At 35.5% G+C, this 13,599-nt stretch overlaps 2 protein-coding genes across 6 annotated transcripts; one reads left to right on the top strand and one right to left on the bottom strand.

Moving 5' to 3' along the window:
- Nucleotides 1-1,035: 1,035 nt before the first annotated feature.
- LOC132119625 (nuclear transcription factor Y subunit alpha-like) lies at nt 1,036-7,743 on the top strand. 5 transcript variants are annotated; one of them, XM_059529756.1, is made up of 10 exons: nt 1,036-1,176; nt 2,779-2,912; nt 3,081-3,152; nt 3,785-3,931; nt 4,226-4,357; nt 4,450-4,555; nt 4,699-4,847; nt 4,960-5,136; nt 5,502-5,612; nt 7,127-7,743. In XM_059529756.1, exons 2-10 carry the CDS (start codon nt 2,835-2,837, stop codon nt 7,184-7,186), a joined length of 1,032 nt encoding a protein of 343 aa, XP_059385739.1. In that variant the 5' UTR covers nt 1,036-1,176; nt 2,779-2,834; the 3' UTR covers nt 7,187-7,743. The 5 variants fall into 5 exon arrangements, with proteins under 5 accessions (XP_059385739.1, XP_059385736.1, XP_059385740.1 ...); XM_059529753.1 differs by lacking the exon at nt 7,127-7,743 and having other exon boundaries at nt 5,502-6,478; XM_059529755.1 differs by lacking the exons at nt 1,036-1,176; nt 7,127-7,743 and adding an exon at nt 1,184-1,232 and having other exon boundaries at nt 5,502-6,478.
- Nucleotides 7,744-8,379: 636 nt separating this feature from the next.
- On the bottom strand, nt 8,380-11,667 carry cav4a (caveolin 4a). The gene is made up of 3 exons (XM_059529758.1): nt 11,298-11,667; nt 9,448-9,635; nt 8,380-9,084 (listed from the first exon to the last, which is right to left on the bottom strand). Exons 1-3 carry the CDS (start codon nt 11,514-11,516, stop codon nt 8,934-8,936), a joined length of 558 nt encoding a protein of 185 aa, XP_059385741.1. The 5' UTR covers nt 11,517-11,667; the 3' UTR covers nt 8,380-8,933.
- Nucleotides 11,668-13,599: the final 1,932 nt, after the last annotated feature.

Below are 13,599 nucleotides of genomic sequence, written 5' to 3'. Positions count from 1 at the left end.
TAGATACCTCAGGGGTTATAGAAAACAGTGGACCACACATTTCATTGATGGGTTTGCATGTTGAAAGCAGGGTCCTCAGTTTTGAGGTGGATGAACATGGCTTTTTCTGAAGTCAAAATGTATAATGCTGTACCATTAAATGTGACTGCCAACAACAATTAAAGAATAAAAAACACTTCTTGAAGTACACGCTCATTGGGTTGACTTGAGTCACATGGGTTCTTGACCCTGATGGACCAAGGTGAACTGAATTAATAAAGACTTTCAGAGGTGTATTGCATCTCTGATTACAGTTCCCTATTTTGCAATGTACTTAGAAACCTACGAGGTTAATAAACAGCAGCTGGTCAATGTCAAACAGCACCGCATTTGTATTTTCAAATGTGTAAATAGAATGAGAGCTCCATGTATTTAAAGTGCAGAATAAAAATGGATTATAAACCGATATCCCTTTTTGTTCTCAGTTTATAAATTTAGAATATCACACAAAAAAAAAATGCTTAGAGAACATTATTATTCATGATTTTTTATTTTATTTAATAAAATATTATTAAAACAAACAGTTTGCTGCAATTTACAATTTATATATAGTTGTAATGGAATTCATTCATTCAATTTAGAAATGTAAAAAATCATGCAAAACTATAATCCAGTAAAGTAAATATTAAAAACATCTTGAATTCACTGAATTATTTTTATTTTATTTTGTATTAAATTTCTCATTTATTCGTTAACTTCAGTAATTATTTATTTTTCCTTTATTTTTTATAACTAATCATACTTCAGAATGTATTAATCTTAATGTTAACTTTAAATTTGAATAAATACTGAAATAAGTGCATTCATTGTTCATATTAGTTAATACAGTAACTGAAATTAACTAACGGAACCTTATTGTAAAGTGTTACCATTTATTTCAACTGTTTCTCTGTTTATTTTATGTAATATATTATATTACATACATATTCTATTAATATATTATTATCTCTATTTATTCCTATTTTGCTCTAGTCAGAGACATGCAGAGGTCGAGAGAGGGCGTGGCCTTTGTCTTGTAGGAGGATCGTTTGCTTTTTTCCCCAGTGCGCCATTCTGGATGAATCACGCGTCGTGTGATTGGGCTCTAGGCGCCACTCTCGGAGCCAATCAGAGGAGCATCGGTCGACGGCGAAGACGGTGAGTGAGCGCGGCTGCTGGGAGGGGACGGGACTCGGTCGGTTAGCTGGGGATTGGTGTGTGACCGACCAACCAAATGACTAAAATCATTATAAACAGGAATAGTGTTGTTTGTGTATGTCAAGGTCCACTGTGTGGACGGCATGCGCGCGTTTATCGCCTATGATGATAAACATTGTCGATAAATGGTTCGTTTTTATTGTTTTTTTTTTCCGTTACGCCGAGCTGGCGTCTCATTTAGGCCCAGTTTTGCGCCACTCTTTGTTAAATATTTGTTGATTTTCACAGTGTCTAAGAGCTCGATGTATTGGTTCTAATCGACCTAAGATGAGTTAATAAAACAAACTATTCATATGTGTTTGGTTTAAACCAAATGTATATTTAAAAACTCGCTAGTAACGTACATGAATACACCGAGGTCGGTGTGCTAATGTAGCGCTAGCAATGTTAGACAAAGAGAAAAGGCAAGACTCCATAGCGTTATGTACACAAAATAAGTAACGTTACTGCAATATTAAGTAACGTTAGTCTTTTAAAACGCGCTGTTTAAAGGAACAATACGTTTCGTTTGGGAGAAACAACACAAAAGCGTCTGTGAGATACAAAAACGTGACGCTTCCAACTGTAGCACTGAAATCCAAACGCAGTGTTTTTCTTGTACTTTTAATAATGGGGAAACATTTTACCTATCTTTTCTTATATTTTATTTACATCACTGTATAATCAAAAATTGCAACAGCACATACGCATGTGATTCTACGCATGTGATCTCTTTCAAAAAAAACTACAAATATGGTCTTACACCTGGAAGTTGTCCCACTTTCTTGTAATGTCATTCAGCACATTTATATGTCAGTCGTGTAAACAAGTTAAGATTTGCATATTTCACGTGCAGAATAAAATAGATTATTTATTATGATTTTTTTTTTCTGCTTCTCAGCTGAGGATGAAAATGTATCAAATATTTAAACGATAAATGTTTTTCTTTAAAAGAGAACATCGTCTCATGTCTTACTGTTTCTCCCCCTTATTCCTTTTTTTTAAGCATACAAAACCAATAATCCAGGACAAAAAGCAGGACAGAGTTATACTGAGAGTCTCACACTTTGATAATCACACAACAAAAAGGTTATTAAATCATCTTTTTCTATGCATGTTTCATATTTTTCAGGGAGAGAGTAAAACTATTCACTAAGGTGATTCTATCGTATACTCTCTTTAAAATAAAAAATAAAAAATAAAAAAATCAAGTAACAAAGTTTTGGTATTCCTTGGATACACCATGATACTAAAACATGTCATGTGCATTTAGATTTATATAGTACTTCCAAGAGAATCATAGTGCTACAAGTCTAAATGTTGTACCTTGATACTTTTTAGTACTAAATAAGTTTACAAAAAATTAATTTAATACACACCTTTAGATAATTTACAAAAAAAAATGCTTATAAAATTTAAAGAAGCTAACTTAGTACTAAAATTATGTTAGTTGTAAACCAGCAATTAAGTCAAGCATCATCTTTTAAGCTTCTTGCATTAGATGTATGTGCTGTTGCATAACATTTCAGATTTACGCAACAACTTGTTGTTGCTATTTTTCAGACTTCAGTTCCGTGCTGATCTCATTACTCATAACCCACAGCAGTCAGACGGTAAACATGGAGCAGTACACCACCACGACAGCTAGTGGAGAGCAGATAGTGGTGCAGACCAGCAGCGGACAGATCCAACAACAGGTAATTTGTGCCCTTTACTGACAGTATCTGAAGCGGATAATGCAGTACCTTATTAAATTTGCATCAGAGCTGCATAAAAAATGCATAGACTAGTATTTTTAATATATCTAGTAATAAAGCATCTCAGTGTGTTTTTACTCATTCGAGAGTCCTTTATCTCTGGCCCAGGGCACAGTGACTGCAGTGCAGTTGCAGACTGAGCCTCAGGTAGGCCAGACTGCAGCCCAGCAGGTCCTTCAGGTAGTGGTTGGCTCTCCGAGCACCTCTGCTGTCTCCAAATCTCCATAAATGCCATCTCAACTTGCATTGCATGGAGATCAGTTTGCTTATATTGCATTGTAACAATGATGAATGCAATGTTAAGATATCAGATATCTGTGACTTGTGCGCTTTTGCATCAGTCTCAGTTTATTTTATCACTCACTCACTATGATTTATAACAAGAACGTTTAGTGTCCAAAGAATGCTCACATGCATGAGTTTTTAGCATGCTTTGTTTTGCAGATTGCATTATAAAATCTACAATTACATAACAATTACATAACCAGTTTATTTTTGCATTTCGGAAGTTCACGTACACTGCATTTTCTTGCATGCATCTGTTTTGCATTGTCGCAATGTATATCGTAATGCTTACATAATATGCATAAAAATATCAGTTGTCACATTATATCTCCCAATATATGTGTTAGTAAGATGATATTTAAATGCTTTATAATCAAGGCTCTTTGGTTGGTGTACAGCAGGTTTTTCAGTGTTTTGATCATGCTGATCAATAAGATACATTAGGCTTTATAAGGTTAACCTTAGAGAGAATTTTTCTTTAAAGTTGCTTCAAAACTAATGAGATTTTCCATGCATCCTCTTTGAAGGTTCAAGGACAGCCTCTTATGGTACAAGTCAGTGGAGGTCAGCTCATCAGTTCTTCTGGGCAGCCCATAATGGTACAGGCAATGACAGGAGGACAAGGTCAAACCATCATGCAAGTACCAGTATCTGGTACACAGGGATTTCAGCAGGTGGGTGTAGCTAATTTCACACTGAAAATTGTTGGTTCAAAAATATATTATTTTCACTAACATATTCAATTTATCTAATAGTAGTAATAGCAGTGGTTCTCAACCAGGGGGCTTCAGAAAACTTCCAAGATGACTTAAAATAATTTCAAACAAGACAATACAACAAATTCAGTCAAGACTTCATTCATTTTTTGATTTGAAGAACCAGTCAGAAAGTTTGAGAACCACTGCAACCTAGTGTTCCATCAAAATATTGGGTTTGAATTTGTAATGAAATTACCAAATGTGGCACAGATTCAGCTGGTACAACCCAGTCAAATCCAGCTTCCTGGTGGACAGACTTTACAGCTACATGGTCAGCAGGGACAGACCCAACAATTCATCATTCAACAGCCACAGACTGCAGTCACTGCAGGACAGAACCAGGTAACTTCATTTGATCACCTTTTTGTGCAAATATGAAGGAGAAGCCTCTATAAGCTCTGCAGTAATAAAGTTCAAGAGAAATGTTTTCTTAGGGTCAGCAACAGATCACTTTGCAAGGTCAGCAGGTGGCACAAACTGCTGAAGGACAGACTATCGTTTACCAGCCTGTTAATGCAGACGGGACCATCCTACAGCAGGGTAACACTGCTACTCCTCTGCAAAACATTAAGCCATAAACGTCATGCAGTTTTAAGCCGTTAAAAATACGTGTTTACACTACTGATGATGACATGTAAATAATTAGTATTTGTAAATAATGGATTTTGTGATTGTCCATTCAGGAATGATCAGTATTCCAGCTGCATCTTTAGCAGGAGCTCAGTTACTCTCAGCTGGATCCAACACAAACACTACCAACACCGGTCAGGGCACAGTGACGGTCACTCTTCCCATGGCAGGAAACATGGTCAATGCTGGAGGAATGGTCATGGTGAGCACTTGAAGTCATTTTTATCTATTACCGAAAGTGAGTTTGTGCTATACAGCTGATCTATTTAGATCACACTTCCTAACCTTATTGTGTGTGTTTATAATTGCATCAGATGGTCCCAGGGGCTGGCGGGTCGGTTCCCGCCATGCAGCGCATTCCTCTTCCTGGAGCAGAGATGCTGGAGGAGGAACCTCTGTACGTCAACGCTAAACAGTATCACAGGATCCTCAAGAGAAGACAAGCCCGTGCCAAACTAGAAGCTGAGGGCAAAATACCCAAAGAGAGAAGAGTATGTTTTTTTTTTTTACGGCAATAGCATTGACTTTTAATGGCAGTGACTAATATATATGTGTATATGTATATAACTCTGTGCAAATATTATATTTATTACATTTATATTTACATTTATATTTGGATAAATACATAAGTGCTATATTTTCATAGTGTTTTATATACAGTATATAGTTTTAAGAACAGCAAAGCGGTCGTAATGTTTTTGTACCTTAATAATAGCTGTATTAATTTCTTTAAATGATAGACATGGCTATATAATATCATATTTGATATTATTTGTCCCTATAATAATATTAATATCATTTATTAATTATAATATTTAATATATATTCAGTATACATTTTTTCCACTCCCTTCCAGAAATACCTGCATGAGTCCCGTCATCGTCACGCCATGGCCAGGAAGCGCGGAGACGGTGGACGCTTCTTCTCTCCGAAGGAAAAGGAAGAAATGGCCATGCAGGCCCTTAAGGTGAGCGAGGGGCTTGAGCTCAGCTCTCATTGGCCAGCCACCTCTGCCCCGCCTCTGGGGTAAACTATCCAATTCCAGCTTGTGTCCTACCCAAGAGACTCTATACACCTAATTTAATTTAGACCATCCATACGCTGCAGCTCTATGCCTGAGCTACTTCGTGCGTCTGTGACACATTCATGTCCAAACTGTCTCTGTCTGTGAGTTAACTGTCACTTCCAACCAACTAAATTGAACATGCATACTAAGAATTAGTATATGTTCTAGTATGTAGTATGAGCAAATAAAATGTACTGATTGGTCCCCATGTTTGTAACTTCTTGTAGCTTTTTTCCTTCTTTTAATAATTTAATAATTGAGCTGCATATCTTTGTGTGCAGCTTAAAGATAGTATGCTTGAACTCTGCTAATTGGAAATAGCTTCTTTCAGAAAACTTCAGCTGTAAACATGGGTGATTAGCACAATTTCCCCTCTCAGTGTTTAAGGTTTCTTGTCTTAAATGTCTGACTGCTACTTTAAAAGGAAATCTTCAACCTTGAAGTCTTTGTTCTGTCTGCATTTCTGCCATTTGTCCTTCCATGTGGTAAACTTCTGCTCAGACTGCTTGTGATAGTCATTGAATGCTGAGATGTATTAATCTGTGTTTATTTGTCCTTTTACCATCTTACTGGTATGAATAGCCATTCAAAATGATGTGTTTTCATGAGTGATGTATGGCTTGGCTTGCGCTCTTTAACGCTCTTCTGACTTTGCCCAGAGCTGTGTCTTTGTTGTTGCTTTTGCCATTTTATGTTTCTTACAGCGGGCTGTAAGTGGGCTTTTGTTAGCATTCATGTTTGTTACTTAATGATGTGTGTGTATATATATATATATGCCATATATATATGCCATATATATATATATATATATGCCATATATATATATGCTCTTTTTATGCAAATAAACCTTTGTTCTTCATTTATACTTGGTTAGTAATGCCTTTTACATGCTGATAAAAAGTTCATGTTGAGTTGACCTGGAGAGGAGTTAATACATAGTTAATACATTTCTCATTAGGCTGTGTTATAACCAAATACTGGATTCCGTCTTTTCAACACCTTTTGTTTCTGTCAGTTAACACAGGTTTTGTTATTATTTTTGAAACTGATTGGTCAAAGTACTCAATGAATAAAAGAAAACATGTTGGTGGTAATATAGTATAATGAGAGTTATATAAAAAATTAAAGCCACCATTTTTGGGAACCCCAAATTAGGTGAAGGATTTTTCAGCACGGCACAAGGGTTAAATATTAATTTTTGTATTATAAGTCTTCAATATAAAATGTTATATATTTAAATCGCATAGATGGTTTAAAAATTGAAGTTGAGTCAATCACTAATATTTTATATATCAGACACATTGATCAGAAAATTCTCATGGTTCAAACAGGTAAGAGTTCAACTCCAGTCACCCTCCCAAAGCATGTCGTATTGATGTAGTTTTCATCATCTTTATCTTCTTTTTTCCTCACAGAAATCTGAGCAGGATCAGTCTGAAGAGGACACAGTGGGCCACATGATTCAGGTGGCATAAACCACCCTTTCCTCCACATGTTTCAGTCAGACCTTTATGGTTAAAATTTCAACACATGGTTTCTGACTTCCCCTGAAGTCATGTTTATCATTTTCTTTATTTCAGTTCTTGTATAGACTGAACAATTGTTTTAGTTTTCCAGTACTGCCATGTTAATCATACAGATATTGGGAATTTGAGTTCGTTAAAACCATCTCAGCGGGCCAAAAGGTGTACAAATGTTTTCTGTATTTATGAGGAACAACTGTTCATTGTGTTTATGATTTGTTAAGATATTTCATTCCACTTCATTTCTTTATTTAATTAAAAGTAACATATAAGAATTGATCACAAAAATGTGAATTACGGTTGAGTTTTGTATTATAAGTTTTTACGTGTACTGGATCAGACTGTGAAATGTTACACACTTCTATGCACTTGCGCTTTTAGTTGGTCCATTGACCATTTGTACATCCAGTCACTCTCAAACATCTCCCTTTAATGAAAACCTTCACTTATCTCTTTGTTTTTTTCTATTGATGGATTCCTTATATAACAATAAAGGTTGATGTTCTGTACATGGTGGCAAAATCTGCTTTTTTGCTTTTTGTTAAATGCAACATTTAGCTATCCAATGAAACATACTGGTATGTCAGACTGTTTTTAGCATCTACACATTCTCACGGGATGAGTCCAGCCATGTTTGTGTTTCCTTTTGCTAAGTTACAGACACACCCATATGATTGCCATTATTTATAGATCCATGATGCATCTGTACCCTGAGTCTTTTTTATTTGAGTTAAAGGGATAGTTCTCCCAAAAATGAAAATTCTGAAAATCATTAAATGATGACAGAGTTCATTTTTGGGTGAACTGTCACTTTAAGACCTTGAGAGATTTTGCATATGTTTTAAAATGTCACTTTAAGATGGGAAGTACATGGCATGGAGATATGATCTCAACACTAGCTAGAATAGAGATAATCAGATTAAAATGACTGGCAGATTGATCGTTTACAGCACCATATTACTGAATCAGTTGTTTCTATCATTTTGGTGGCCTCATATATGCATATGAAGAGTGAGGCATTTAATTGGATAGTCAGGAACGACTACCGTTATTTTACAAACAAAAGGGCTTGGAGAATACTTCAAAGAACACACAATGTGTCCTCAATGCAATGCAAAACAGGTCATCAAAACACACAACAGATGTTATAGCAACATAACTTTACCATAATCAATTGCCATAAGGCAGGATAGCTCGACCCCAACCAGCTGCAGACATTTTATGGCACCTTCAATGGAAAATTGAGAAATTATTTGACAAAAAGAAAACATTGATAAAGTCTGTACAAAACACACAGGTTTAGTTCTTTGAGAATTGAAAACTCCGTCATAATTTACTCACCCTCATGTCACTGCAAAACTAAGACGTTTTTTTTTTCTTAGAACATAAAAGTTGATATATAAAGCACTGTTAAATTAGTCCATATTTGTGTTCCACAGATGAAGAAAATAATAACATGGGTTTTGAACATCATTTTTGGTGGAACTATCCCTTCAAATTACATTCATACCTAAGCAAACATGCATTTTCAAATATCCACTTCCTCTCAGTCTTTGGCAGCGAGTTAACATTCATCACGCTTGACATTTGGGCATGGTCCCCCTTGACATGCACTAGGAGTCAGATGGCCAGACATCTGCCCAAAAGTTCACTGTGAATATCCATTTGAATTGATTCAGCAGATTCCAGCGCATGTCTATCATTCCCGTGTGAGAACGACACTAATCCCACTGCAGCACTTGGCTACGCTTTGGAAGATGGGTAGGATGATTATGTCTAAAACGCTGCTCCATAAAGTTTGCAACCACCCAGTGTTAATCAAGACAACCTGCACACATGGCGTAAAGAACCTGAAACAAAGAAAAAGGTGAAAGTTTAGCATTTCTCTTTCTTTTTTTTCTTTCTTTTTTTTCTTTCTTTTTTTTATTTGAAACATGTCTTTTTTTAACAGCATATGCTGGTTAGGTATGTTTTGAAGCTGGGATGCTGGTTTGAACTGGTTTAAGATGGTTTATGATGATCCTTTGCTGGTTAATGTTGGTCATGTGCTGGTCGACCAGTTCAGGACCAGCGCATGGCCAGCAAAAACCAGCAAAGGACCAGCTCAAATATACATTCCAGCTTCAAAACATAACTAACCAGCATATGCTGTTTTTTTCAACATGACTTAAAATTCCAAGGTCATGGGTTCGAATCAGAGGATCTACTCATACCAGATGTGAGCAAAACTCAGGATGGCGAAGAGAATCCCAGCGAGGAGGGACACTGGAACAGCCAGCAGAGCAGTGATTATACGATAAAACCAGACCTTGGACACCTCGAAAAGAGCGTGACTCCAGATCCACACCCGATCCCCACTGCGCACCGAGACTGGCTCTGCTATCACATCTTCAAAACTAACCTGTCAGAACAGAACATTCAGAAAAGCAGCATCTCCTGCCCTCATCTGCTTTAAAATAAATACAGCTATCTTGAAAATTGCCCCTAGGCCACTATTTTAGTCAATGTAAACACTATATTAAAGTACCTTTTTAATGAACAGGGAACGATTAAGCTGGTGATGCTAATATTGGCTAAGATAATTTTCATTAACATCACCAATGAACCTGACAACAAGAGTCATAAATCATGAATTAGATTAAATTTTTACATTTTAGGCATGATTTTTACATTTAAATGTATGGATACAATTAGCTACATGGATATGGAAGGGAAATACTGGCCACGTTAACACTGGCTAAGCTAATCTTTCACTAACTAATGAATACATTAGCTTTAACATGAATGTGAAAAACTAAGCTGGCTAAGCTAATATTGTCTAAGTTAATAATCTTTCATACCATGAAAACAAAAAATATTAATAAATCTTGATTTAGATTTGATTTTACATTTTAGACATTATTTGACATTTAAATATAGCTGGCTAAGCTAACATTGGCTAAGCTGATCTCGACTAGGCTAATACATTAAATCACAACTGTCATATTAAATTTAGCTAATGCACATGCATGTTCTAAAACAAATTAGCTAAGCTGATTAGCTTTTTAAATGAAAGGCTACAGCAACAGTATTGAGTGAATATGTTCATTTCTAAATAAATGGACTGTCTCCATCTGTGGTAGGCTACTTCACAGCATTCGATATGTATTTTAACCTCTTAAGTGCAGTATTTTAAACTGAAAACTGCAATAGTATTAGCAACAGTTCATAACAGACAATGCTGCAGTGGCTACTGCTAGTCTTTAACAGCTGTGTAATTTGTCTGGTCAGCTCATTTAAGAAGTGGTTGCTATTATTGTCCACATCATTGGAGATATTCACACATGTTCTTCTAATCCATCTCCTGCTACCAGCTGTGCTTGTCTACAATGTCAGAACAATGTTCCTTACTTTGGATTAGAGTTGATTCAACAAAGTGGATTCTAATTCAACCTAATTAACCTACCAAAAATGCCATAAAATGCAAAGGTTTTGAAAATATGATTGAGCAAAATCCAGTATTGCAAAAAAAAAAAAAAAATTAATTAAATTAATTTTTATAATATATATATATATATATTTATTTACAGATATCTAAACATTCTTCAATCAGGAGAGATTTATTTGAGAAGGAGAATGACTTAAGGTATTAAGTCTTATTTTGAGGGGAAGATGTTTCAAGTGTTTATACTTAGCATTTGCCGATAGGTTACTTTTAATCAGTCACAATTATGTGATTTTATGATTAAACCAATATCTGTCTATGGGGTAAGAACAAGTCTTTGTTTTCCATTTGAATTATATATTTGTATTACCCCTACTGACAGATATTTATCTTGTTTTAAGCATAAACTCACTGGAAAACAAGACAAAAATTCACAGTAGGAAATTATTTTTTGCAGTGAGTTAATTTGATGGGTTGGAGGTTTTGAGGCTGTAGTCTACATTAGAATCAATAGTGGTTTAATATTTTCCTGGCCCTTCAATAACATTTCCACATCAGTCACTGTCCCAATCAAAAGTGACATTCTACAGACTCTATAATGCTACAACGAAGAACTGTAGGTGGCCAAAAAGAGATTACCTTAAGACTCTCATTTATTTGTCTTGGGTCCCGTTCATTGATCAGAGGCCTGGTGTCACTCTGTGTAGAGATCACATCTTCTTCTTCCTCTTCCTCCAGGACTGTTTCCAGCTGTGTCTTCCACGTCTGTTGTCCCTCGTCATCCTCTCCATCCCCTGCATCCCTCAGGTCAATCTCAGTTTCCCTTGCGTCCATACTCCGCATCATGGTGCCCGTCATCAATATGAACGTCGTAAGGTCATAAAGCGGCTCACCAACAGCATCAAAACATGAATAAACAGTTTCACACACTGTCACACATATACACTGTGAACTGAGAGCTGGAGTGCTGTCTTGAATCTGAAACAGGGATATGGGGTATATTAGGAAAGTGACCGTGCCCTAACAGGCATTCCCAAACAGTCCCGTATGGGAAGGTACCAGCCCCCACTGATGATTCTGCTATAAATATCCCATTAGTGACCGGTGCAATGCAGATCACTGGTAAGTTTAGAATAGCTCTTTTAAAGTACCAGCGGATCAAGAACAAGATGAAATATATAATCGAATGGAAGCATTGATTTTGAGCACTGATTGAGATTTTGTTTGATCAGTGTGTAGTATTTGTTTGCAAATTTTGCTCAAAGATTATAAAATTAAACTTTTTTTTATTGTTTATGGACATCATTTGTGAATGAGGATGTGCAAAATATTCAAACATTAAAGGAAACAAACTGACTGACGTTTGTTTCTTGCCATATATCTGATATCCTTAAGGCCATCTATAACTTAAAAGCTGCAAAGTAAACTTTTAGCAGATATAAGTATTTGAAAAGACTTTCTCTTCCGTAACATTTGATTAAAAAGTCAGTCTTTGGTCTCATTAATCTATTATTTGTTCCAGAGCAAATAGTTTTGGCTGATGGCAAAATCACATCACGTTATATTTTATTTAACTTTAATGATGTATATTAAAACACTGCCTTTGTGCTTCTGACTGAATTGTCTAGCAACTTTTAAGATGGCTGTTGTTTATTATTTAAAAAAATTACACATAATAATAGTAGTGTTGGGGAACTGTGTGTTCGTGATAGTGATTTTAGTTACATTTTACACCATTAGATGGCCACAAAAGACTGTTTTATGAGTCAGCGGTAAAGACTTTTGTACTGAAAGAGACTGAAATTTATATTTTTTACTTTTAAGAACAGCTTGTAAGACCCAGTTAACAAATGTACTGAGCAGAGCTGTCCTCATCGGAAATTCTAACTAATGTTTTATTGTGAATATGAGATTGAGTCAGATGCAGGTAATCACTCGCTTAGTCAGTCTCTCTCATAATACTCTACATAATACAATTAACTTTTTTATACAGTAATACAATAAGCTTTCAATGAAGCAACTCAATGTTCCTTTGTTACTAGTTCTAAAGTGACGTTTTCTAATTAGTGACGTAGGCTTGGGCTCAGCTGTTACACTGTCAAATTGAGATTTGAATCTGTGGCAGAAGGAAACAGTTCTTCACAAAAGAAAGTTTTTAAAGTCACTTTGTTTGTTTTTCTTATGTATTTACACACTCATGCCGTCCAACTGTTGTATAAATGCAATATCACACTGAGAGACATATCTCACGTCTACTTGTATGATATTGCTGACAGATAACACCTTTAACTCAGAGACATAGCCAATACAAAATTCTGTCCAGTTTCCAAATCAACATTTTAATTTTCATTTAGTTTAACTTGATGTAGCCTACTAAAATAACTACAAGTGAAACTAAAATAAACATGAATAAATGTGCTACTGGCAATTAATAAAAATAAAATAAAAATGACAAAAACACACAAAATGACTAAAACTTTAAGTAAGATGAAAATGGTTTTAGTGTGTTTTGTAGTGTGTTGTGGTTGGTTTTTAGGTGCTTGTTTACTGACCTTTAAGTCAGAAGAGCTCAAAAGTTCCCCCTTCAATGTAAGAAAATTAAAAAAAAATTCAGCTGTTTCATCATCTATTTTTGTCTAGTATCACGGTCAGATGCATGGTTTTATTCTGGAATGCTCTCTTATTAATCAACATCACTGTTTAATCTCACAGTTTGTGCCATTTTTTTTCCAATTAACTTTTCCCCACAGTGGTTGTCTCGTGTATTGTGAGGTTGGACAAATGCCTTTCAGAAATGTTCTTTTTGCAGCCGCCCTAGTTAAGTTTGCTTTATCCGTTAAGTCTAATCTGCATTCAAATCTCCTCATTAGAATTAAAAACATGTCCAGAAATATTATGGAGCTATAATTACAGGAAACCAGCTTTCAGTTGACTGATTTAG

This window comes from Carassius carassius, chromosome 38 (assembly GCF_963082965.1).
Source record: "Carassius carassius chromosome 38, fCarCar2.1, whole genome shotgun sequence".
Taxonomy (NCBI): Eukaryota; Metazoa; Chordata; class Actinopteri; order Cypriniformes; family Cyprinidae; genus Carassius; species Carassius carassius.
The sequence above is the reverse complement of the archived record's forward strand: the minus strand, read 5'-3'. Positions and strand labels throughout refer to the sequence as shown.

Coding starts and splice junctions, on each gene's coding strand:
- LOC132119625 (XM_059529753.1), top strand. CDS start 2,835: ATGGAGCAGTACACCACCACGACAGCTAGTGGAGAGCAGATAGTGGTG. Junction 3,932..4,225: donor GTACACAGGGATTTCAGCAG/GTGGGTGTAGCT, acceptor AATGTGGCACAG/ATTCAGCTGGTACAACCCAG. Junction 4,556..4,698: donor CGGGACCATCCTACAGCAGG/GTAACACTGCTA, acceptor TTGTCCATTCAG/GAATGATCAGTATTCCAGCT.
- cav4a (XM_059529758.1), bottom strand. CDS start 11,516: ATGACGGGCACCATGATGCGGAGTATGGACGCAAGGGAAACTGAGATT. Junction 9,636..11,297: donor AAATAAATGAGAGTCTTAAG/GTAATCTCTTTT, acceptor CTGTTCTGACAG/GTTAGTTTTGAAGATGTGAT. Junction 9,085..9,447: donor CTGAGTTTTGCTCACATCTG/GTATGAGTAGAT, acceptor TCTTTGTTTCAG/GTTCTTTACGCCATGTGTGC.